Source organism: Panthera leo, chromosome C2 (assembly GCF_018350215.1).
Source record: "Panthera leo isolate Ple1 chromosome C2, P.leo_Ple1_pat1.1, whole genome shotgun sequence".
Classification (NCBI taxonomy): Eukaryota; Metazoa; Chordata; class Mammalia; order Carnivora; family Felidae; genus Panthera; species Panthera leo.
Genome location: NC_056687.1, coordinates 148,172,531 through 148,197,787, shown reverse-complemented (window position 1 = coordinate 148,197,787; position 25,257 = coordinate 148,172,531). Strand labels below are relative to the sequence as shown.

Genomic DNA, 25,257 nt, shown 5'->3' with positions numbered 1-25,257 from the left:
GGTGGGCCCAGTCACAGATGAGGTCTGGCCCCTGTCCAAGAAAGATGTCCTTGTGTCAGGCCGTCCACACCCCCATCCACATAGCCCCATGACAGCATGTCCTTGGGTGCCATGTGTTACCGTTTCTGTAGGACAGTGACAAACTCGGTGAGCCGGTCGCGCTCCACCTCAGCAGCCTGCCAGAGGGCCTTGAACTCTGTCACTTGTGCCTGCCAGCCCTTTTGTTCTGGGGAGTCCGAGAACCTGGGGACCAGGGTGGGTACAGAGGGCAGAAGTCATTTGAGGGGCTACCTGAAGACACACACTTACCTCTGATGGTAGGAGGGACTGGAAGAACATTCAGGGATCTTCAGAGATAGCCACAGAGAAGGAAGCCAATCCCATCCATCCTGGCCCTGATGGTCTTCCTCCTCCAGCTTCTTCTCAGCCCACTATTCCTGTACCTGCTGAAGTCTCTAGACCTCACTTAGCTGGCTGCACAGCCAGATCTCACTAAGGCTAGAGCTGCATCAGTATCTCTGTCTATCCAGTCCCTGGAGGGGCCTGGAATTAGGCTGGCTGCTATGGAATTTGGCCCTTGAGGGCCTGGGGTGTCCTGGGCACCTGTGTGGCCAGTGGTCTGGCCACCATGCCCAGCCTCCGTCTCCCTATCAGCCTGTCCCGGCCCTCCTGCATCTCCTGGCTTGGCCTCAAGCCCAGCCCACTTTGTGACTCGGTCAGTTTGCTTCAGTGCTGATCTAGCCCGTCACTGCTCCCCTCCTGGCCACTGGGCGTGCCTACTAGCCCCTCACCTGCTGTCTGGAGCCCAGATGGAAGGTGAACTCTGCCCGCAGCTGAACCCCCCAGAGCCCACTTGTGAGTCCCAAGCTGCTCTCTGCTTTGCCCTCATCTTTCCCCCCGAGGCCCTGGTGATCCTCCGTTTGCTTTTCTAGCAACGCAGGACACATGGAGAGCTGGGCTGGGGGGTGCGGGCCCAGGGGCTAACTTGTCCTGTGATCTCGGGCAGGTCTCTTACCCTGTCTGGGCCTGGGTCCTCCCTCTGAAAGCTGAGGGGCTTGGATGAGATGGGCCCCGAGGACTGCAGACTCCTCCATGTTCTGACTCCTAACTATACTTTAAGGCTTTGCTGCTCAAACTATATAGTCGCTGAATCAGTGCCTGTGGATCCAGACCTGCCAAGTCAAAACCTGCATCTAACCTGGCAAATGCCCAGCTGATCTGTGTGCACACTGCAGTCCAGAAAGCTCTGGTCACGGCCACCTCCATGATTTTCTTGTGAGGGGGTGTGTGTAGGAGGGAGCTGCAGGAGAAAGGGGCCTGACCCGTCCCCCCTGCCCTCCTCCCAGATACCCCATCACGGTCACCACGCCAGCCCCGATAGACACGTTCCTCGTCCTGTCACTGTAGGAAGAGGTCTGTGTGCTCCATGAGGGTAGGGCCTGCACGTGGCTGAGTTCAGTAAATATTTGTGTAACGTGCAAGAAATAAGTTTGAGAGTCAGCAGTCTGGACAGCTGAGGAGCACATCTGCTCCTGCTTCCCTGTGGAGTGCAAAGGTGATGGCCACACAGGCCTGGAAGGGATCTTGAGGGCCATCTTGTCCCTCTTCCCACTCCCACTACTGTGACTAAAACCTCAGAGAGACGGAGCCTGTCCATTCTCCCTGTGGCCCCAGGAGGCCTCCCACACTTGGAAGTAGTCCTCTTGTCACTCAGAGTAGCCCACTCTCCCCCAAGTGCCCTTGTGACCCCAGGCTGATGGGTGGGGCCGCTGCAGGGATGGCCTTGGCCCATGGTCCCTTGTACTGCCAAAAGTCAGGCTAGAAGTGTCTCAGGCTCTACTTAGGAAATAGCATCTCAGAGAGGAGGAAAGCCCAGAGCCATAGAGCAAGTCAAATGTGGACTAGGGCCACTCAGAGGCCTGGCCCGGAACCCGAGCTGACCTGCTTAAGGGGCGGAGACAGGGGCTGACGCCAGGAGCATGGCTCCAGTGGACAGTGGGCAGGGCTCACGACAGGGCTCAGAGGCAGGACAAAGCTACCATTTGTCTGTGAGCTGGCAGGAAAACAAAGGAGCCATTTAAGTACAAGGCTTGATTCTAACAACAAAGAGGGGCCAGAGAGCTGAGGGGATATCAGTGACTTAAAGTGGTAACCCGTATGACATGAAATTCTCGCCCTAGAGACTGAGTCTCAGTGGGGAAGAGAAGACAAGGAGAGGAGCTGGGCTCCAGGCCCTGGAAGTCCTTGTGTTAACTCTGTGGTAACAAGAAGGGACACTGAACTGCAAGCCAGAGGCCAAGACTCAAGTTCTGAAGCCACCTGCTCTACCACTTTGGTTAAGGCACTGGGCCTCCCTGACCCTCCATGTCCTTATATAAACTTGGAAGAGTCCTTTGACTTGGCATGGCCTCAGTTTCCCCTCCTTATAATGGGATGGCAGAACTGGCCGACCAATCAAGGATGGGAAGGACTGTGAGGGCTCTGAGATCCTGAGTTCATACCTGGCTGAGGCCCCATGAGGACTGGGCAGAGAAGGCCACGTGAGAGCAGATTCCACCAGCGTGTGGCCCAGGCTGGTCACCGAGCTGTGTGAAGGCAAAAGGGGCTCGTCACCATGGGAAGGCCGGCTGGGCCCCACCTGGGAGGAGAGCAGGGGCCGGCCGGGATCTGGGGAGCCCGAGGAGGTGGCTGGTGCTGGTCCTCACAGCAAGCCTGGCGGGGCAGTCCTGTGGATTTGCTGCCCTTCTTTCCAGAACTCTTGCTTGCTCAAGACGAGACAGAACCAGGAGACATCATAGCCTTGAGCAATCCAACACAGGTCTGTTTGAGAATCCTAGAAGCAGGTGCGTTTCAAGGCCAGCTCAGAGAGGATATTACAGGGAGCTGCAACCAGATGTTCTTGCAGGAATAATACCTGGAGCCTAACCGGCTCCTCCCTGCAGACGCAGGGCTAATGGAATAGGAGAGGCCCACAGATTGGAAGGACAACGGATGGCACAGTCATCTCAGAACTGCACCCGTGGCTTCCCAGCAGAGGCAGCCTTTTTTCTGAATAATTAATATTCACTTACCAACCCCTCTATCCCACTTTTTTTCTTACCGAGAAGATCCAAGCCTGCCAACGTGATCACCTGCTGAGGCCGGGGACTTGGTCTGGCCCGGGTCCTCCAGGAACTTAGTGTAGGCAGGGTTGACCTCAGGCCCACCGGACCCCTCGCCCACTCCTTTATTCCGAAGATACTGCAAGGAACAGACATGGGTTCGACGATCAGCGCTTTGGCTCAGAAGCCTGGAGAAGGCAGGAGGGGGCCTTGGCTTGAGTTCGGGGCTTTTAGGGGATATGAAAGAGGCTTCTTTTCAGGAGAGAAAAGGGAGGCTGTTTGGCGAAGGCACTCGTTGCATGATAATGACATCTAATAATGCCTCTCTTCAGAAAGGGAGCTACATGGAGCGAGGTGGTGACCGGGCCAGGAAGCTGTTCTACATTCAGGTCCCAAAGGGAAGTGCGTGGCCTTTGATTCAGGCCAGATCAGAGGCTGACGTCTTTGAGTGGGCCCACCTCTCTGAGCAGCCCCACCCACACAGGGTGAATGCCACGTGTGACCTGAGGCTGGCTGCCTTTGTCAGCTGGAGACGCTTGGACTTTCCAGACACCTGGAGCCATAGAGGGTGGCAGGGCCATAGCAAGGGCCAGAAGTCTTGGAGGGAGGCTGGGCTTCCCGGGCCCCCTTTCCCCCTGGCACCTCGGGCTTCTGGATAGCTGGTGAGGCCAGAAGAAGGAGCACTGGAGGACCCCCAGCAGGAGGTCAGGCCATCAGGGGTGGATAGTTGGGGTGAGTCCCAGACAACCTGGCACATCCCCCAGCCCTGCCCATCCTGAGATGTGTGCACCAACTTCTCTTGTGGCCCCCAATTAGCCGATGACCTCTGAGGTAAGAATTGGTTCTCTGTTGTGTGCCTGGAGCCGGGACAGTGGTGGAGTGAAAATACTGGAATGTTCCCACATGCTCCTTGAGACTTCACTTCCCACTGGGAAGCGGGGTGAGGACTGAAAGGCAATGCCCCCACTCACGGCCACACATACTCTGTCCCTAGGCCTTGGTCAACCCTGGGCTCCCTGCCTTCACCCTCAGGGGCTGCAACATTTTCTACCACAGCCACTTCTGAGGTCCCAGGCCACCCTGGCCTCTGTGGATGGACGGCTGTGAGACAAACCACCAAGCCCAGGCAACACCACACTGAGGCTGGGGCTGAGGGGCTCGTGGGCTCCCACACTTTTGATTGGACCTGGATCCCTGGGAACGAAAGGCAGGGCTGCTCTGTGACATGCCTTTGGCTGTCCCAGTCACCCTGGCTGTGAGGCTTCTCTGCCACGGGGAGACTTGTGTGCCCGTCATGGAATCCTTTTCCCCAGAGGCCACCAATTCCCCTCTCCTCTGAGCACCACCACCACAGGAAGGAGTCACAGACAGTCCCCGGTTCCACGGTGCCTGACCCCTAGCAGCCCAGGCTGTGTCAGCAAGGCATCCACCAAGGTACAACTCTAAGGAACCCCCTCATTAGGCAAGCACACTGGGGGCTCAGTCTTGTGCTAGGCAAGGAGGTACCATGGTGTGTGCCCCCTCAGGAGGAGTTTAAAGGGGGAAACAGGAAGATGATCACAGGGTGATAAAGGTTTGGCCTAGGGGTGCCCGGGGAGTTAGGAGAGTGCCCAGGAAGGGCATGGAACACAGAATGTGGGCCTTGGGGCTCCCTGGAGAAACTCATGACTGGGTAGGGCCTAAAAGCCGGGGACCACTGAACAGGCAGTGGTAGTGGGGGAGGAAAGGGAAGGCATATGCTTCAGGCATGTGCACAAGCCTGGAATGGGGACAAAGCAGGGCCACGTAAGGAGCTAAACGGTGGCCACATGGCCAGAGTGTGGGGGAAGGGAAGGGTGAAGAGAAGATTCAGGGGGTGCCTGGGTGGCTCAGTCTGTTAAGCATCAGACTTCGGCTCAGGTCATGATCTCACGGCCCGTGAGTTCGAGCCCCACGTCAGGCTCTGTGCTGACAGCTCAGAGTCTGGAACGTGCTTTGGATTCTGTGTCTCCCTCTCTCTGCCCCTCCCCTGCTCATCCTCTGTGTCTCTCTTTCTCTCTCTCAAAAATAAATAAACATTAAAAAAATTTTTTTAAAAAAGAGAAGATGCAGGAGGGGGGTAGCAGCAATAGCTTATCACGTGGGGCCTCGCAAGTTGGATGGAGAGTGGCTTCCTTTCTGCCATCCTGCTGCCTGGAATGGGAATGTAAAGCCTGGCACTGTAGCTGCCATCCTGGATCATGAGGGTGAAGGCCACAGGTGGGGAGGGGGAGGGAGAGCTGGCAGGAGCCTGGACCTTGGAGGATCGAGTGAGGCCAAGGGCGACGCGGAGCCCCAGACAGGTTTTATGCAGAGAAGGGAGACCATCAGAGGAAGGAGAGGAAAGGTGTGTGAGAATGGGTGGGAAGCCAGAGGGAAGCAGAGGGCCAAAGTGGAGCCAGGTAGGGCATGGCGAGGCCTGAGGAAAGGCAGGTGGAAAGTGGCAGTTGCTGAGCTTTCTCTGGATGGTGGATGGACTTGCCAGGGCTTGGAAATGGATGGCGGGCCGAGGCAGGCCAGCGCCCTACTCACCTGCACGCCCAGTTGCCCAATCTCCAGCTCCAGCTGCTGCACCTTGGCCTCCCTCTCGGCCACCATGGCCCGCAGCTGGGCAACGAGGCTGCTGCTCCGCTGAGCCTCACTGTTGAGCTGCTGGTCCAGGCGGAGCTGGGATGCCCGTGTCTTTTCCTCCTGTAGACTCAGGCTGCCCAGGATCTCCTGCAGCTGCTTCAGCTGGTCCTGGGGGGGCCAAGCAGGAGGGAAGATGACAGACGGGGTTAGCCATGACCCCTGGGCAAGGCGGGCAGGGAAGACCGCCCCCCTCACCCATTCCCTGCTCCTGCAGGAACCTGATAGTGGGATGCTCCCTGTTCCTTTGAGAAGAAGGAAAGGCACCTTCCTTGGCTGCCTTCAGCGGGGCTCAACCAGGCAGGTGGGAACCATGGCCTTTTCCTGTCCTCAACTTCCTTCTCTGAGATTGGGCCAAGGACATCCAAGGGGCTCTCAGGACAACAGAAAGCAGCTCGGAGGGTGGCCCCTCAGCCAGTGTGGGAGATACTTGGGTAAAAAGAAACCCTACCCCCTGCTGGGAGATGACCTTGAAGGTGGTACCTGCACCCCTCGCCAGGGATCCCTCAACACCTGACCAAGGCCCCATCCCCTGCAGAGGCTCCCAGGAGACTACTAGGGTGGGGGCTTCACCCGAAGGCCATCAGAAAGGACAGGTCAGTGATGGGGAATGGGGAAAAGGGCCGCTGTCCTCAACTCAGAGTGGAGGAAACCGAGGCCCAGAGAGCCCAAGGGCACACTGCTCTGAACGGCAGGGCTGGGCTTGTCTGCAGCTTTCCTCATGCCATCTGCAGTAACATATGGTGGCACACAGGGACCTCAGAGGACATCCAGCTCTACACCTTATTTTAAAACTGGGAGCTGAGGCTCAGAGAGGAGGTGCAACTGACCCAGGGTCACACAGCAAAGTGTCCATAGATGCGGGCCTAGAGCTCAGGTCTTCTGTGCTCCACCTACCACCCCACCTGGTGAAGTTATTATGGACGAGGGTGGTGCCTAAGCAGCACCTGTGCCCCCACGCACCCCGGCCAAGCCAGGCATGACCACCTCAGGGGCCTGGGGCACAACTTGAGAGCCAAGAGACCAAAACCTCTGGGTGCCTCTGTCCCAGAGAGAAAAGACCAGGCTAGAGTCAGGAAAGCAGTGTGGCCTTGCTAATCAAGGAAGGCTTTATGGTCAGACCAACCTGGTTTGCACTCAGGCGAATAGTCCCGGAAGACTTTGCTAACTGGAATCTTAGTTTCCCCGTGTGGGAAATGGGATTATAATCTACGACCCTAGGGGCTGACTTGGCGGCCCACCATTATGAATCACGTGCACCCCGGGTGCCCAGAAGGGGAGGGGCTCTACGCTGCCACATGGATAAGAGTTTCTTGGCCCCCCCGCTCAGTTGCCCCTCCCATTCCTCGTTGAAAAAACCACCCAGGGTGTAACATGCCATCTCCTTCCTCCCTGTCCATGTCTCCTTCTTTGGGCTCCACAGCTCCAGCGGCTGGGGCCGGCTCAGACACCACAGCCCGCACCAGCACCATGCAAAACGACCTGTCCACATGCTCGGGCAGCCTCTGCTGCTCCTGTCCCCGGGGCGTGGCTTTGGGGCTGGGACCCACGTGGGGGCGATGGGCTTCCGGGTTACGCAGGTGGCATTCTGGGGCAAGAGAGGGCTCACTCTGGCTGCGGCTGGGTCATGGGTTTCTGGGCAGGGTGGGGGCCGTGTTTGAGGGACCTGGCCTGGCTCTCGCCGGGGCCGAGAGGCTGGGCCGTACCATGAGGGCGTCGATGAGCTCATCGTCATGCCTGCCCTTCTCCACCAGGGTCCCCATCTGACTCCTCAGCGTCTTCACTTCGCTTGATAGCACCTTGTTCCGGGACCTCATGCCCTCAAACTTCTTTTTCAGTTCTTCAAGCTCTCTCTGGAGGCCATCCCGCTCCCCCACAAGTTTCTGTAATCAGGAAGTACAGTCGTGGGCAGTGGGGCTGAATGGGACCTCGGCCACATCTGGTCCCTGGCTCTCGCTCACAGGTGAGGCCCAGAGCCGGTGCCCTGGCCCCCAGCCCTCGCCTCTCGGGGGTGTCAGGTGGGCCCAGAGCCTCCTGCCCTCGCCCTGGTGCGTGACAGATGTCGCTAATGGGTGACGGCACTCCTCCGTCAGCCCGAGAACACAGGTGTCCCGGCAGCTGCCCTGGCTCTGCCTGGGTCAGACAGGAGAGGAAACACTCGCCAGCTCTGGCTGTGTCCTCCAGAGAGCCTGGCTGCCCCCGCCTCTCACTCCCTGCTTGAGCTGAGGAAAGAGAAAAGCCATGCTTTAGTGAACAGCACCAAGCCCAGGGTTCAGACTGAAGTGGCTTCACCCCACCGAGAGCTGGATGAGTAGGTGTCGCCCCACTGCATTGCCCCACTGGTCTGTGTGCGTCCGCCCGTCAGCCCGGACCGCGCCCCACTAGCATGAGCTACAAAGTGACAACTCAAGTGCTGCCCACGCCTTTGGAGTTTCCCCCCCTCCCCTCCCCTCCTCCCCCTCCCCTCCCCTCCCCTCCCTTCCCCTCTCAAACATTCCCTGCGGGCCTACTATGTATTTAACATTACCATAGGTGCTGGGGATACAGCAGAGAACAAAACAAAGTCTTTCTCCCGAAGGAGATAACATCCTAGCTGGGGAGACAGATGTCAAATGGCGACGGAGTGCTTATTGAAAAGTGGGGAAGGGAAGAGGTGGGGGGCGGGGAGACAATGGCATGGTCCAGGAAGGCCTCTCTGAAAAGGTGGCGTCTGAGCAGAGACTAGAGGAAATGAGGGTAAGAGCAAAGGCCCCGGGGCAGAACATGTGTGACTAGAGCACAGCGAGTGAGGGGACAGAGTCCAGATTAGATAAACCATCAGGAGCCGAGATTGCGACACTGAGGAGGGTTTGGGCATTAGGTGGCATAATCTGCTTTGGTCTTGAGGGTTAATTATCACTGGGAAGGTGTTTTCAGATCCCTGTGGACGTGATTTACAGAAATGACAAATAGTAGGAGATGATGGGCCTCAGATCTTTGCAAGGAGGCAGCCACTGTTCACCTGTTGCTCTGCTGCCTCACCTCTAGGGGGCATCTGGTAGAGGAAGTGCACACGGGGAACAGATTCCTTCTACCCGCATCGTGGCTTGTGATTGGTTCAACAACTACAACATACTCTGCTCTGGGTGAATGTGTAAGTCTGAGCTAGGTGTACCTCCAACCCAACATTTTCAAATCTCAGCTCCCCATCTCCCTTGAATCTCCTCCCTGTCTCCTCTACCCACCTGTGACATTCACTGGAAGTCCTTCACGACCCTTCTGCTTCCCACCCCCCATCCCGTCACTGAGCCCTGTGAAGTCTACCCTCAAATATTGCAGGTGTCTGGCCTTTGGCTATAGTCTTACTGCCTTGGCTCAGGTCCTCAGTCATGTCTCAAGTGGATGACTGCTTCTGCCTCCCATACCTCCTCCAACCTAGCCCCCTATACCTGACCACGTGACCTTCCCCAAATGCACAGCAGTCTGCGTCCCTCCACAACTTAAAACCCTCTGGTGGTTTTCCACCTCCTTCAAGACGAAAGCCTAACCCCCCCGCCGGCACACAAGGTCCGGGAGGACCTGGCCCTGCCTGCTTCTCCAGTCCCACTGTTCCCTCCTCACACCTGATGATCTAGGATGCTGGGGGTATGACGCAGCGATGGTCACAACGTTCCTAGCACAGGGCCTAGCCCAGAGTTGGCACTCATAAATGGAAGTCTCCTGATAGAAAGGTAAGGCCTCACTGTTAAGAAGCCCGTGGCCAGTGCCGAGGAGCGGGCCTGCCCAGCCTCCCAGCACCTGCTTCTTCCTTCCTCTACTTACTTTGAGAAAGCCCCGCTCGCCACTTTCACGCCCACTTTTGAGAGGCTGACTCATCTCTCAGACCCAGGGGAGGGGATCTATCTGAAGCTGGCCGGTCAAAGCATCCCGTACCATAACTGCCGTGACTGGCTCGGGGATGGGGACATGGCCTAAGCTAGCCGAGCGACATTTAATTCTGGGACTTTGTTGGAACTACTGGGGAGGAGAAGCCCTTTGTTTGTGGGGGATGGGCTGGAAGATAGAAACTAGGACTACCAGGAGTCCCCACAGGAGAGAATGAAGCTTGTCTGGAAAAAGTGGTGTTAAGACCAAGTCCCCAGATCCCCGGATCCATCTGTGCCTGAAGCTAGACCACCTCTAGACTGTTCATCTACATGGACCAATACATTCTTTGTCTCATAAGCCTGACAGAGTTTGGCTTCTGCCACTCCCAGCACAGCCAGTGAGATGCGTGTGGTGCTGGTCCCAGCTTGCCCACCTCCCCACAGTTTGGAGCTCTCCTCCGCTGAGCCCCACCTGATGCTGTCACTGGGTCGTCACTCTGGGCCGTGACATTCTCCTCTCGTTTTACAGTGACAATTTCAGGTCCAGAACAGCCAGGATGGGGCCACCTAAAGCTCATGAAATGGGCTGAGGGTGTCAAGCTGGATTGACAGGATGTGAGGAACATGCACTAAGGTGCCCCAAACCCCAGGTGTCTCCTGCCTGTAAGGGGTGACTCAGAACTCATGAACGCATGGGCCTCAGAGCCCTGCAGAGGTGGCCATGTTCTCCCGGTGCCACGTGCCCGACTAACCTCCTCCCTGGACATCATTACCTCCCAGCCCTCCTGTTTTTCCCTTTCCAGGCTGCGGATCCTCAGCAGGTTTTTCTCCTGTGCAGATAGCTTCCTTGGGTCTGGATAGACAGACGGCTCATCACTGGATGTTCCTGCAGACTGGCTCCGGGTCTGTCCCAACTGCTTCTCAAGCTCACGAACCTGAGAGCGGTAAACTAGTCATTCCACGGTGGGTCTGCACCCACAGACTCAACCACTCAGGGGCTGTCCTGCAGTGCAACAGGAAATCCCACTAGGGGAGGGTCTGATGGACGCAGAAACTCCATATGAGGGGCACTGAGGTGGGGGAGGAACCTGAGGCGGCATCTTGAGCAAAACAGGGGAGGACGCGAGGGGGATTTAGTTGGACAATGAGAAAAATCACTCCATCCCTTAGAGGCTATTTGAGACCAAGAAGCAGCTGAGTGGCTCCAGGAACCTTGGAGAGAGAGGTTGGAGGATATCAGTACAAGAAAGAACTCTCTAACAGACAGGTCACCCAAGACTTGGGAGGCCACGGGTTCCTGGCCACTTGCAGGAGATGTTGCAGAGGGAGGACGGCGTTTAAAAGCTGAGAGACCAGCTCAGATCCTCACTAACTGTGTGAATGTACACAGCTTGCTTAACTTCTCTGAATCTCGCGTCCCTCATCTGTGAAATGGGCCCAAGGGTACACCCCATATAAAGTTATAAGGATTCAGTATCCTGAACTTGTCTGAGCCTGGGAACCCCCAAGATGCTCCTTAGAATGACAAATCTTAGGGCCTACTCCAGACCAACAAGTCAGAACTCCAGGGGAAGGACCTGGGGACCTGCATTTTAATCACCTGCTATGGGTGATTTTTAGGATTAGGCAACATCGAGAAACCCCAAGTTGGCCCGGGTGGGCCACAGCTCACAGTCCAGCACTCATAGGCTCTTGGCCAGTGGCAGGTAGAGGTCACCCCACAGAATGGTGGCTTTGTTGCACTGGAGTTGAAGTGAATAATGCCTAGGGTCCTTCTAACCACGTTGACACATAAATGATGGAACACAGTTGGGTAAACCTATGCTGGGGCAAAACTGACTAGGATTCCACAGCAGCTTTTGAAAGCACACATCAGCGCCCTCGTGTGGCAATGTGTGGTAATTCCAGTTAAGCATTAGAGAACACAGTATGAAACTTTTAATCGTTTATTTATGCAGCTTAACAATGGTAACGACAAACGTGCTGAGTGCTTATTACGGCCAGGCACTGTGCTGGGTGCTTTACAAATGTTATTTCATTTAATCCACAACACCGTCCGTTTTACAGGTGAGGAGACAGAGGTCCAGAGCGACGAAGTGATTTACCCAAGGTCACTGAACCTATAGACCAGCAACTGAAGGCAGACTCAAACTGGGGTCTTTTGAACCCCAAGGCCACACATTGATCATTAATTACAGTGTTTTGGAGACTTTCCCCACCTTCGTATTGGCTTCAAGGATCCCCATGAGGCCCTGAGGACAAAAGCCACCCAGGAACTGTGAACTTGAAAGTCCCTGGGGATGCAGGCCATGTGCTTGGCAAATAGTGGAAGTTACACACCTACTCCTGTGTTTTTTGGTTTGAAGGCAAAAAAGGAAAATAGCCACAGCTAACCTTTGTGCAGTGTTTCTTCCACGCCAGGCACTGTGTTGGTCATTTTACACATATAGACTCATTCAGTCCTCCCAACAAGCCTGTGGGGTGGCTCCTATCCTTATCCACAGGATACAGATGAGGAAACCAAGGCACATTGACAAGAATGAACTTGCCCAAGGCCATTACAGCTGGTGACTCAAGAGCTGGGATTTGAAGCCAAGCCAGCCTGGCTCTGGAGCCACAGCTCTTAGCCTCCAAAATATTTAGAACATAAAGAGGGGGGTAAGGCTAAGTCTTTACTGGGTAACTGAAACTTTCAAAAGTCCTCAAGCATCTGGACAAAACTGGAAAAAGCCTGCAAGGATAACAGTCACGCAAATTTACATGAACTAGGGAAGAAAATATGCCTAGGGTAAAATAAATCAAAGGTTTTGGCATTTATTAAGCGCCAGTGCCTGGCACATGGTAAGTGTTATATAAATGCCTGTTCGTTAAATAACAAATTAAAATCAGGCTGGTGGGGGAGAATGGAAGACGACGCAGCCCTGCAAGCATGCTCTGTAGTGCCTCAAGGCCTTTTTAGGGTTCTGTGCCTCTAATGTGGGTCAGCGTCAGCCTTTCTGGGGCATTTTGAGCCCTCTGTTCGGGCCCAGAGGAAGCGCACTCACCTTGCTTTGCAGAACGAGAATTTGTTGAGCCCGACCCCTCCAGGTCCCAGGAGAGGACAGGAGCTGCTGGACATTCACATCTTCCCCAACCTCACTGGTCAAAACCTGAAAAAGGCAGGCCCTTCGAGTAAGGCCAAGAGAGAGGGCCCCACAAGAGCCCTAATACTGCTGCCCTACTAAGAAGCAGTGCAGGGTGCACGGGGCTCCCAGAGGGCCTGGCCCCAGCCTACACACCTTCCTACTAAGGAGCAGTGCAAGGGTGCACGGGGCTCCCAGAGGGCCTGGCCCCCGCCTACACACCTTCCTACTAAGGAGCAGTGCAAGGGTGCATGGGGCTCCCAGAGGGCCTGGCCCCCGCCTACACACCTTCCTCCTGCCTTGCGGGCCAGCTGGCCATGTTCTCAGAGCCGCTGTCCCTGGGAAAGCAGGAATCCCACCGGCCCCAGCATTTCCTGGCGATGCTTACAGCCGACAAGGGACTGCCAACAATGCCCAGAGGCGGCCCTCTCTGCTCTTGACATATTCCGGGATGAGTGAACTGCAAAGTTGACCAAAATCTGCTTCCTCAATTTGTTCACCTGTCAGTGAGAACTGAGATCATTCTGCATAGATACAGGAAGTACATGGCCACAGGGCCTTGACCTCTGTAAGAAGCCACCGACGAGGGGCCGTGTCTGAGCACAGCAAGGAGGAGGGCTACCGAACGTCAGTTGGGGGTGTTTGGTTCCAGAAGGGCCCAACATTGTAGCTGTTGAACGGTGGTGTGCAGGCCCTACCTCAAGGCTTTGAGGTGGACACAAAACACTCCAGCTGGTGCCCAGAGCCCCTCTGAAGCCTGTCACGGGAACCCAATCTAGCGCACCCGGTCTCCGGCGCTTGTTTCCACAATAGAACACTGTTTTGGAAATCTTGGCTAGTCTGAGTGGTTCCAGCAGAGAAGACAAATGCCAGAGAATTCACTATGTAAATAAAAATAAATAATGAACCAGCTGGGCCTGCATCCCAAGTCTGAGTATTTTTCTTTGAAAGGGGCCTTTAATACACAAACAACCTATTCATATTCTAATATCACAGACAGCAGAGGGCAGGAGGCAAGTCTTGGCAGGCTTCCAAGTTCAAGGTGGCTTATTAAGGAGAGACCCGGGATCTACTAGGGTGCACGTAGCATAAGGAAAGTCTGTAGCACTTTCCCTGGGTAGAAGGCACTGTCCTTCTCTGTCCAGGGCAGGGAGAGCACCACGAGGGCACCACGAGGGCCCCTCAGGCAGCCAGCAACCCCACTCACCAATGGTCAATATCAAGGGCCGACAGAAGGAAGTTACTGGACCTGGAACCTGACCCAGAGCAAGCAGCATGATGCTCATGGGGCCAAGCACTTGCTGCCCCTGAATGGAACCCATTGTCCTGGCCATGCTCTTCCCAATCCCAGCCATACAGGAAGACCTGACTGCTGGCTCTGAAATACCTTCTGGGCCATCCGGAGCTCTTGCTTCACAGACTGGATCTGGTTGCGGAGTTCACTCATCTTCAGGTTTGTGGTTGCCAGCCTGTCCTGCAAGACCTTCACCTCTGGGGTCTCCGGCTAGTTGGGAAGGACAGAGGAGAGAGTAGTCACTTGTTGCCTAACAGTAGCAATAATCGCAGCCTCCATTCAGCCAGGTGTGTGCCAGGCACCGTGCTGGGTGCTCAACGTGGAGCAACTCACGTAATCCCCGCGCACCCCTGTGAGGCAGCTTCTATTGTCAGGTGCACAGGCAGAGGATGCTGAAGTGGCCGGGGAGACCCGGTTGGGGAAGGTGGAGCGTGGACGTGGATCCTGGCAACCCAACTCAGGGCACCAAGCCCTTTGCTCAGAGTACTGCACGTCCACGGGCACAGGCGGTGACCACAGGAGGGGGGAGCCCCTGGAGGAAGCCCGCAGGCCGCACACCTCCCAGACACCCCCTAGGTGTGGGCACTCTCTGCTGTGCTCCGAAGACTGGCATTGCAGCGAAACCGTCTCCACTCAGAATAAAGAGGGGACTAGTTCATGCACAGAAGGCAACCTCAACTTGGCAGGGGGACGGTGACCATCCTAACTCGGGGCCTCCTTCCCCCAGAACCATCAGCTTGGGCCTGGGGCTCCCTTTCCTGGCAATGAACTCACTAAACAGAAATAAGGACCCAGTTTGACCCCCAAAGACTCCATTTCTGTGGCTTGCAGAACTGCAGCAACCATGAAAACTGCCTGCTGGAACTCTCAGCAATGTATTTTATTTTTTTTAGTAATGTTTGATTTAAACCATTTGGATGTAAATTTTTCTCAAATGTGTTGTCCAGGGGCACCTGGGTGGCTCAGTCGGTTGAGTGCCCACTTCGGCCCAGGTCATGATCTCGCGGTTTGTGGGTTCGGGCCCTGCCTCAGGCTCTGTGCTGACAGCTCAGAGCCTAGAGCCTGCTTCAGATTCTGTCTCCCTCTCTCTCTCTCTGCCCCTTCCCGGCTTGCACTATTTCTCTCTCTCTCTCTCTCTCTCTCTCTCTCTCTCTCTCTCTCTCAAAAACAAACATTAAAAAAAATTATTAAAAAAATGTGCTGCCCATTTCTCTGTCTTCAGTATAAGTTTCTGAGACTCAAAAAAGTTTGGCATTAAAGGGATTCCATGGTCAGCCCATCCAAACCCCTTCCATAAGTAGTGAAAATGAGGCCCAGAGAGGGGGAGTAACTTGCTCAAGGGCACAAAGCCGACTGAGTTTGACACAAGTCAGCTTAGAAGCAGCCTGGTCCCTCCCCTGCACTAGCTGATTCTCCCACTTGAAGCTGTTTCTGGCGCCCACGCATCACCAGTGGGCTGGAAGTCCCATCGGGCAGTGATGCCAAGACCATCTGCTCTTGCCCCAAAGACCAGGTGAGCTGGACTTCTGGGAAGCAGGGCGGGGGCTGCAGTGGACTTCTGATCTTTCCTCAGCAGCCACACACAAAATCTCCTGTGAACACTAGCATGGAAGGCAGAGCCACACAGGTTGGGTCTGGGAAGTTCCCTGGACCCCAGAGCTTCTGGACAGCCCAGGTGAAAACCACTGGTGAAGGAAACAGGAATTGGACACACAGCCCGAGAAGTCTGGCCTCGTCTGGTTTCCTCGTTTGTGGAATAGGTATAAAAATACTTCTTTGTCCTGCTTCTTCGCAGCTCCACCATGAGGCTAAACAGAGTAACAAATGTGAACAGAGAATAAACCAGGAACTTACACAGAACGCAAATGTATCTTTAAAAAAACTGTGTGTGTGTGTGTGTGTGTGTGTGTGTGTGTGTGTGTGTGTGTGTCCTTCCCCCTGTCTGGCTACTTGCCATCCCTTCTCACTGCTATTGGGTGCTTGTTTTCTCCCTGCTCGTGTGCTGTTTTACATCTGCCCCAGGCTGGCAAGTGACCCCTGCCTGTCAGGTCTTGGGTGCCATGACCCCCACTGGCCCTGGTGGTGGTGCAGGAGCTCTATTTATGAGTGTCCCACGTGATGGCTGTGACCCTGCTCAGAGCATGGAAAGAGTACACATCCTGGACCCAGATCTAGAGCCCAGGCAATGACAGACACCCCTCCCCAAGCCTGATTTCCTCATCTGTAAAATAGGGCTAAACAACACCAGCCTCCAGGGTGCCATGAGTGTCGATAGGATAATGCACGTAAAGGATGCTTTCTGGGGCAGATTCTGACAGAGAGTAGTGTGAGGGCTGGGGGCCTAGCCTGGCTTGAGGGGGCAGCTGGCAAAGGGGGCTGAGAGCTAGATAGTGTCCTAGTGAGGGCTGGGCCCGCATGCATAACAGCCTTCACCCCTCTGCTCTGCCAAGCCCCCGAGCCCTCTCCTCCTGGACAGCTGCACCCCCGCCCCCTGCCATTTCAGAGCTACTTCAGCCCAGAGTGAAATTCCACAGGCTTTGTGGGGGACTTGAGTATGGGTATAAGCCTCCCATTCCCTGGGCTATTTTCTTTGAGGGAATAACTGAAATGCAGTCTGAGGGGCACAGACAATGCCAATGTTGCTCACGGCACAGCCCCTTGAAGCCCCATGCTGACTGTGCCAAGTGGAGACAAGGCATTCAGCTCCACTCTGGAATGTGCTTTGGCACACGGGGGCCAGAATGAGGAGTGAGCACGCAGGCCTCCGGAGTGTGGTTCAGGCGGGGGCTGCCCCAAACAGTCCAGTGAGGGGGGTGTTGCTTTTGTCGTCTCTCTGATCAGAGGTACCCTGGAAAGCACAGGCTACTGCTGAGCTGAGGCTTGCGGCCCACCACCCACTCTTGTATCAGAAGCCCGCAAGGCTCCCCTCGGCCACGGAGCGAAGCTGAAATTCCTGCTCCAGCTGCCAGTCAAGACCTCCCTCCGTGGGTGACCCCACGCTAGCCTTGTTTGGCTGACATTCCCCTTTCCCTTCTCGGGCTGTGGGCTGCAGCCAGACGTTGTCCAGCTGACACCCAGCTAGCAAACAGAACAGGTTCTCAGACTCTCAGCCTCGGATTGCACAGCTCCTGCTGGAGGGCCCTCCTCTATCCTCCTTCTCCAGCAAGGCCCACCTCGGGAACTTTCCTCCAGCCCACCTCCTAGCTGCCTCGCATGGTGTGTTCTCTTTGTGAACTCTGAGCCCCTGGGACTCTTTCTGAAGGCCCTGTCCCCCTCCTTCCTTCAATATGGCTGCTCATCTCCCCTCTTGGGCTCCCCTGTGGACAGAGGCCGTATCTTTGATTCCCTGTGTCACAGGGCTCAACAAGTGACCGATCAAGCAGTCCTTCAACAGTGGCAGACTAGTCAGGGACATGGAAGTGCTCAGTGTTCTGGATAAAGCAGGAGCAGCTGAACAGTGTCCCTTGGGGCCAGGAAAGGCCCTATAAGCACAGCCCCTGCCAAGGGCAGAGCCCTCCCACCAATGAGACAGGTTTATACAAGACTAGCCTTCACTCTACTAGGTTCTACTCCTGGAACCTAGGGCCCTATCACTATACACTGAGGGCTTAATTCTCCTCAAGAAAGGCATGTGGTGGCTTTACTCTGCATTGTAGGCAAAAGGGAGGTGAGACTAGAAAAGGAACACTGAACAGGGAGTCCTAAGGCTTGGCTCCCTGTATCTCCAACTGGTCTGGCTTCCCAAGAAAAACCCCTGGAGAGGCCTCCTGGGTTGTTCTTGAGACTCTGATGCTATTTATTATCTGCCTTGGGCTCCATGCTCCCCCCTGGTAACCCACAGGGTCAGACTGCCTTCCTTTCATGGGCCTGCAATTTCCGTTTCTTGGGTTTCATGCCCTACACACTGGTTGAGCAAAATGGAATCTGAGGGACAAGCCACCATTCTCAATAGTCACTTTTACTTTGTACAAAGGGAAGACTTCTCACAATATGAAATGTCCCCCCCACCAACACACAGGGCTGGGCACTAGTGAGCTCCCTGTCCCTGGGGTAAGATAGAGGCTGGATGTCTCCCCAGTGAGAATGCTGTAGAGGACACAGCTGGGCTAAGAGTGGGAGGCCAGTTGGACAAGGCCTTCGTTGCTGGTCCCCAAATTCTAGGGTTCCAGGGTCCTCAGACCCCTCCTGTTCTTTCTCTCTAGGGACTGAATCAGAATTAGACCTGGCCTCCACTGGGGCATTCTTGGCCTCAAGCCACGGACTTCATTCCCTGATGGCTGCTCTGAGGATGCCACAATGGTGGGCGTTGGCTCAGCAATGGAGGTGGACCCTGGACACAGGCGCCTATACTCACATAGAGGACGGGAGACCCAGGCCCACGGCTGCCTCCCAGACTCCCCAGCACAGAAGAGAATTCATACCAAGGCTCTGTCTCCCATCTGAGCCCTCGGCGCCTTGGCTCCCACGTCGGTGGCCGCCTTGGCTGGTAGCCTGGCCTGGGCCGCCTGCAGCTGAAAAGTAAATCTCGCACTTAATATTGGATTCTGCTTGGCAACTGCCGTGCCTGAGTGCAGTGCCCCGGTGCCGCCACGGGTGTGTGGTTCACCTTTCAGCTCACTTTAGGACCATTAATGGAAGAACTCTCCTCTACAAACTGCTGCGATGAGAGAGGGTTTAATCGATTGTCGGCCTCACTGCCCAACCACACACTAGAGTAGCACCAGGATTCACTAACAGCTTAACACATAATAATACTGCAGCCGTGGCCTGTATCCCAGAGTTCTGTCCACAGTCTGGGAGGCGTACCATAAAGGGACTATGGACTTAATGTGACTGATGAGGAGACAGGGTCAGAGACGCAAAGAAACCTGCCACATGGGCTCATGGCCTGTAGCCAAGCCCAGCACTGCATACAGTCAACTAACCCTTTAATGCTTTCCCAGTTGTTCACACGAACACCAGACTGTGTCTGGCAAGGCTGGGGTGTGGTCTCTGACCTCATCTTGCTTCACTCTTGGCCACATGGGTTTCCTCCCAGACTTTCTTCCCCACTCAGAGTCTTGGTATCTGCTGGGCCCTCTGCATGGGGGCCCATCCCCCCTTTCCCAGTGTGGCCCCTTCCTACCCTCCATGGACTCACTGTGTGTACCTACTCCTCTACGAGGCCCTCGGTGCTGGGTCTGTCTCTGAGGAAGCAAGGCCCATGCCTATTTTGCTCCCCCCACAGGGCCTGGCACAGAGCCTGAGCTGGATCTCAAACAAATTGTTATAGAATAAAGAAGCTCTCATTCAATGCCTACCACAACAACTGAGGAGAATTTCGGGGGGCAACAGAATTGGATTTGCGACGCAGCACCACCACGTGCTGTATGACTTGAGAAAGCCCCCTAACCTCTTTAAGCTCCAGCTTCTTCAGCCACATAAGGAAGCTACGTAGGTTTTCTCTAGCATATGGATTCCATTCCAGCTCCTAAGGGACCATGAAGTGCTTGGGCTGTGTCCTTGCAAGACTGGAGGGGTCTGTGACTAGCTGTGGGAGGGCAGGCGGCAGCAGAAAGAGGAAGGTGGGCAAGAGTGAGACCAGCTGGTAGAGTGCCCTGGCACAAGGTTCCCTGTTAATTCATTTAGCAGACATTTATCTAGTACTTGCTACGTGCCAGGCACTGGTCAAAGCATTTTACACTTAATCTTCAGAAAACCTTAGGGTGAGTACTCTTATTACGGTCATGTGACACAGTGAGTTTATAGCCTGCTCAATGTCACAAAGTAAGGCAGCTTTGGAACTAAGATTCACCTCTAGGTGGTCAGGCTCCGGGTCGGCGTCCTAACCGCCATGCCGCCTGCCTCCCCGTGCCCTGTGCCCCCTTTGCTTCCTGACACACTTTCCCCTCTCAGGACGTGACAAAGACTGAGGAACTCTTAGCGAACACTGACCCACAAGCCCTTCAGAGGGACCCAAAGCATCTAAGTGTGGCTCCCTCTCTGGAGGAGTGGCCCAGGGTCCTGGGAGTCCCCTCCAGAGGCGGCAGTGACCAAGGCCCCTCACTTCCCGCTCCAGCTCCCGGATGCGATTGTTCAGCTGCTTCACTCTGGTTTTCGCACCCTCTGACTCTGCCATCAGCGCCCGGTTCTTTTTGGACAGCTCGACGATTTTGGTGGCGATCACATCCCCGGCCAGACCGGCTGTCCCTAAAGTGAAGGAAAACTGGGAGGTCAATTAAAAGCACAGGCCCACACATCAAACTCATGCCACACTACCAACAGCCCTGGGGTTTGAAAAGCTGAAACCCTCATGAAAGGGCAGAGGCTCGGGGGAGTGACTGCACACGTAGGCACCCTGAAACCCCACTCCGATGAGTAGAAAGGCAGCCATTCAGGAAATTACAAAATCCGGAAGCAAAGTTTTAATTCTATGGGATATCAGTTTATTGCCCCAATTCTCCATGCCCTCCTCAGTGACACGGTTACACACCCACACCCTGTGCTCTGTGTCTTCCGGCAAATCGTGTGTGCCCCCCTCGACTCCTATGCCTGCCTGACTCTGGGCTCAGCCAATGACTTGTTTGGCCATGGGTTGTTAGCAGATAAGGTACAGGTAGAGGCTTGAAAAGCACTTGTGCAGTTAAAGCCCCCCCTTTTTCACTCGTGCCATCTCCACAAGAACACAGCCAGGCCAGCTGGCTGGGCCCAGGACGAGGAAGAGAGACACGTGGAATAAAGCTAACCCACCCTGGTCAAGCCCGACCTAGATCTGCTGAGCCCCAATTAACCCCAGATGTTTGAGCTCAATACATGCTTACTGCCGAATGCCGCCAAGATTATGTGGTTGTTTCTGACACAAAGCTTTGTGGTGACACCTAACCAACACAGAGGCATGCACCCATTTAATAAATATTTATTGAGTTTCACCAAGGGTTGGGCACTCTCGGTACTAGGGATTCAACAGTGAATAAAACAGACTTATGGAGTTTACATTCCAGCAGGGGAGACAGATAATAAAAAACAAATAAATATGCATTCCAGTGCCTGGGAGGACTGCCTGCTATGAAGCTGGGCAAGGGGATGAGAGGGATGGGGGTGACGCTATTTTAGATGGAGTGGTCAGGAAGGAAGGGCTGTCTGTGGAGATACGTGTGAACAGAGACCTGGATGAATGAAAAGTGAGGGATCAAGCCATCAAGAAGAGTGTTCCCAACTAGGAAGGGTATTCTAAGAAAAGGGCACAGCAAGTGCAAAGGTCCAGGGGCAGGAATATGTTTGGAGAATCTGAAGCCCATCGAGCAGGACGGAGTAGCTAGAACACAGTGGGCAAGGGCAGGAAGCTGCTGGCAGGGTGTGAATGTGGGAATCTGAACTGTATGGGGCCGTGAAGATGGCAGGCAATGGGAGCTAGCCCAGCTCAGCTCCTGACTGACGGGGTAGCCTCACAGTCCCCTGTCCACGTGCGCAACGCAGGTCTGGTCAGATGGTCTGCAAGTTCTCTGAATGCTTCCGACATTCCAGCAGTGGGTAACCAGCAGGGACACCTTCTTAGGCCTGTTTTTTTAACACGACTGTCATGTGCCTTAGAACGGACTGAGAGTGACAACTGGTGGAAGGTATACAAGGGTGCTTGATGGTTTTCAAACTGACTCAGCCCAGGCCTGCAGCTGCCCCTGGCCTCCTCCTACCTGCTGCAGAGGCTAGGGACACTTCAGGAGAAAGGGCTCAGAACAGGGATGGAAACCAGACATGGAAGGACACATGGTCCAGCAGTGAGTTTTCTGTGTTATGCTTTCCTTCCAGGACTCAAAAGCAGCAAGTAGATGTCATGGAAGTAGATGTCATGAAGAGGTCCAAGAGAAGCCCTTTGTGGTCTAAGGGGCAGGAAGGGGCACTCAGAGAAAACAAGAAAAATCCTCTGTTGTTTTTTTTTTTCTTTCTATTCTTTCCCAAGCCCCACTCTTTTTTTCTTTTTTTTAAATCTATTTTTAATGTTTTTTATTTATTTTTGAGACAGAGAGAGGCAGAGCATGAGCAGGGGAGGGGCAGAGAGAGAGGGAGACACAGAATCTGAAGCAGGCTCCAGGCTCTGCGCTGTCAGCACAGAGCCCGACGCGGGGCTCGAACTCACGGATTGTGAGATCATGACCTGAACTGAAGCCGGACGCCCAACCGACTGAGCCACCCAGGCGCCCCCCAAGCCCCACTCTTGAAGCTGCAATCCCATGATAAGGGAGCAGCAGTGAATGAGCAAGGACAGAAATACTAAATGTCTGGGTAAATATAATAGATTATTTTTGTCTCCTTAGGCTCTGTAAGATATGTGTAATGATTGAGAGCAAATATTATAACATTATCTGTTGGGATTTTCAATATATAGAGATATAATACATATAAAAGTTGCACTATTATGGGGGAGGGTAAAGGGACCCATATGGTGGTAGTTTCTTTGTTCCACTTGAACTAGTAAAATATTAATTCTAAGTAGACTGTGACAAGTTATGTATTTTGTGATTGCCCGAGCAATCACTAAAAAATTATGCAAAGAAGTATAGTTAAAAAAAAACAACAGAATTGGGGAGCCTAGGTGGCTCAGTCAGTTACGCATTCGACTTCAGCTCAGGTCATGGTCTCACAGTTTGTGAGTTTGAGCCCCGCGTCGGGCTCTGTGCTGACAGCTCAGAGCCTGGAGCCTGCTTCGGATTCTGTGTCTCCCTCTCTCTCTGCCCCTCCCCTGCTCATGTTCTGTCTCTCCCTCTCTCTCTCTCTCTCTCTCTCAAATAAACTTAAAAAAAAAAAAAAAAAACAGAATTAAAGCAATCACTAAAAATCCAGCCAAAGGAAAACCAGTCTGTCGGCTGTCAGCAGACTGTCCCTTGAGGCCTGGTCTAAGCACACATGCTGGGCCAGTCAGACCTTTCTCTTCAAAATTTGACACTGGAAATCAGAAACGGTGACTGCACAACATGGACTGGATTTAAGAAGTCCTGAGGAAGAGATGGGGCTGGCAGTCAGACGAGGCCTTGGGCAAGCTGGCAGAGACAGCAAAGAGACGGCACGGGGCAGGCTGGGCGAGAGGGAATCACCCCTGTGTCCACAGGCTCCTGGGGAGGGGAAGCGTCTCCTGCTTCCCCCCTGGAACTCATCAGCTTCTCTATGGCCCTGCCAAAGGGCAAGCTGCCCCTTCACATCTGAACCTCAGCCAGGCTGGGTGTGTTTTTCTATTCCTCACAATACAAGTCCTTCCCTTCAGTGTTGTTTTTTGTTTTAGACAGAAAAGGCCAAAGAATGGAGTGAGGCACAATAGTGACCAAGGGCCTTTAGGACACCGAATTCCCATTGGCTGTTAATTCACTACTGGTCCTCTGCATGTACCTACCCTTAAATACACTGGCTCTCAAAAGGCAGGGAGGGACACTCTGGCAGATGCCGGGTGAGGCCCATTGTTATCTGCGGTTGGTCACACTGACCTTCTGGTTTAGTCAGCTACCTGGGAGTTGCTCAACGGGTATACATGGAACAGAGGACAATCAGGGCCAAGGTCCCCACCAGATCTGCAGGGCCAAGGTCTAGCTCATAACCACAGAGCCAATGTCCAGTCACACCCTCAGAACTAACGTCATGCCCAGACCCATATGGCCAATGTCCCTACCAACACAGCCAAGGTCCAGCCCAGACCGAAAGGGCCAAGGCCCACTCTAGACCCTACTAGGTCCCAGGAAATTCCCTCAGAACAGCTAACTTCCCTGTCTCGTCCACTTTTCTGGAGCAGCAAGTGCTGTAGAGTGAATGCCTGCTTCCACTGGGGTTTTTTCACATCCACAACACAATGGCTGAGCCAGAGCACCAAGATAAAACGGACCGTGCTGGCCCGACAAACGTGCAGCAAGAATCCACGGAGAACCCCTGTCATGAGTCCTAGCCAGGTCACCAACACTGCCCAGAATGCCTGCCGACTGTCCCTGCTGCTCCTGTGCTCCCATTTCCTGGCTCACTGGCCTCCTTGGCCTGCTCTCTTCCTCTACCTCTCCTTCATTTCCAGGACTCATCTGCATGAACTTGACCATGGTTGACCCTTGGCACTCTCTCTTGAGCACGTGTGCTCTGGAACCTGCTCTTTGCCCTGCCCAGGGGGCTCCATGGCAGCTCGGCCAGCTACCTGGAGATCAGGGCAGGCACTGCCACAGCAATGGTTGAGCTACCTGTGAAGGCAAATCTGTCCTCTTCTATTTTCTTTTTGAGATGTTTGATTTCAAAGTCCCTTTCCTTCAGCAGCTTATACAATCGCCCATTTTCATCCACTGTCTCCCTGAGCTGCTCTCGAAGGTGTGTGATCTCCTCTTCAAGCATCCTACAAGGGCAAAGGCAGAATTATAGGGACCGATGGGCAGGAGTCAGGCCTCCACTGCCCAGGCTTGTTGTACCTGGTTGGGCACTAGGTGGTGAAAAGAACTCGTCTGTACAAAATGGAAAATGTCAATGAGCAGATTTTAACACACTGTTCTCAAAACCGAGTGACTATGCACACATACTCACACACACATGCACACACATGAAAAGAGAAAAAAGGTTTGAATTACATTGTTTACTATGGATTTAAGAAAGGGCTATATAACTGACTGCCTCTCTCCAAGAATTCATACTCGTTCAAGCATCCATGGAACATGGATAAAAATGTATCATCTTATAGGCCACAAAGGCAATCTTAGCAAATTCCACATAATGGACATCATACAGACCTTTTTGTTTAATGGCAATTGACTAAAATTAGAAATCAATACTAAAAAGACAGCAAAAAAATAAAATAAAAAACAAACCCCCAAACCCATCATACGTTTGGGACTAAAAAAAACAACAACAAACCACACGCCTGGGGAACCTGGGTGACTCAAGTCAGTTGAGTGTCTCACTTTGGCTCAGGTCATGATCTCATGGTTTGTGAGTCTGAACCTCACATCGGGCTTACCGGTATCAGCACAGAGCCCACTCCAGATCCTCTGTCCCCCTCTCTCTCTGCTCCTCCCCCACTCACATTCTCTCTCTCTCTCTAAAAAAAAAATATTTTTTTTAAGAAATACACATTTCTAAATTATTTATAGGTTGAGAAGAAATCATAGCATGTACCATGAAGCATTTAGAACAGACTGACTGCAGTAGCAATATATATAAAAATGTGTGAAATGCAGGGGAAGGGTAGAGAGAGAGGGAGACAGAGGATCCAAAGCGAGCTTAGCACTGAGAGCAGCAAGCCCGAGGCAGGGCTTGGG

At 54.0% G+C, this 25,257-nt stretch overlaps 1 protein-coding gene across 11 annotated transcripts in view; it reads right to left on the bottom strand.

The window, feature by feature from the left end:
• Window positions 1-25,257, bottom strand: part of CCDC13 (coiled-coil domain containing 13) — a 54,411-nt gene that overhangs the window by 13,137 nt on the left and 16,017 nt on the right. For 10 of the 11 annotated variants that reach the window (XR_006207181.1, XM_042955467.1, XM_042955464.1 and 7 more), the window contains 11 exons: window positions 24,193-24,341; window positions 20,055-20,197; window positions 18,430-18,519; window positions 14,102-14,218; window positions 12,637-12,741; window positions 10,366-10,527; window positions 7,454-7,630; window positions 5,652-5,858; window positions 3,101-3,240; window positions 2,502-2,585; window positions 121-243 (listed from right to left, as the gene is read on the bottom strand). Coding sequence is in view for 10 of the 11 variants with exons in the window: in XM_042955467.1 (XP_042811401.1) it covers window positions 121-243; window positions 2,502-2,585; window positions 3,101-3,240; window positions 5,652-5,858; window positions 7,454-7,630; window positions 10,366-10,527; window positions 12,637-12,741; window positions 14,102-14,218; window positions 18,430-18,519; window positions 20,055-20,197; window positions 24,193-24,341 (1,497 nt within the window). In the remaining variant the exon portion in view is untranslated. The remainder of the gene's footprint in view (window positions 1-120; window positions 244-2,501; window positions 2,586-3,100; window positions 3,241-5,651; window positions 5,859-7,453; window positions 7,631-10,365; window positions 10,528-12,636; window positions 12,742-14,101; window positions 14,219-18,429; window positions 18,520-20,054; window positions 20,198-24,192; window positions 24,342-25,257) is intronic. The other variant, XM_042955473.1, reaches the window with a different exon arrangement.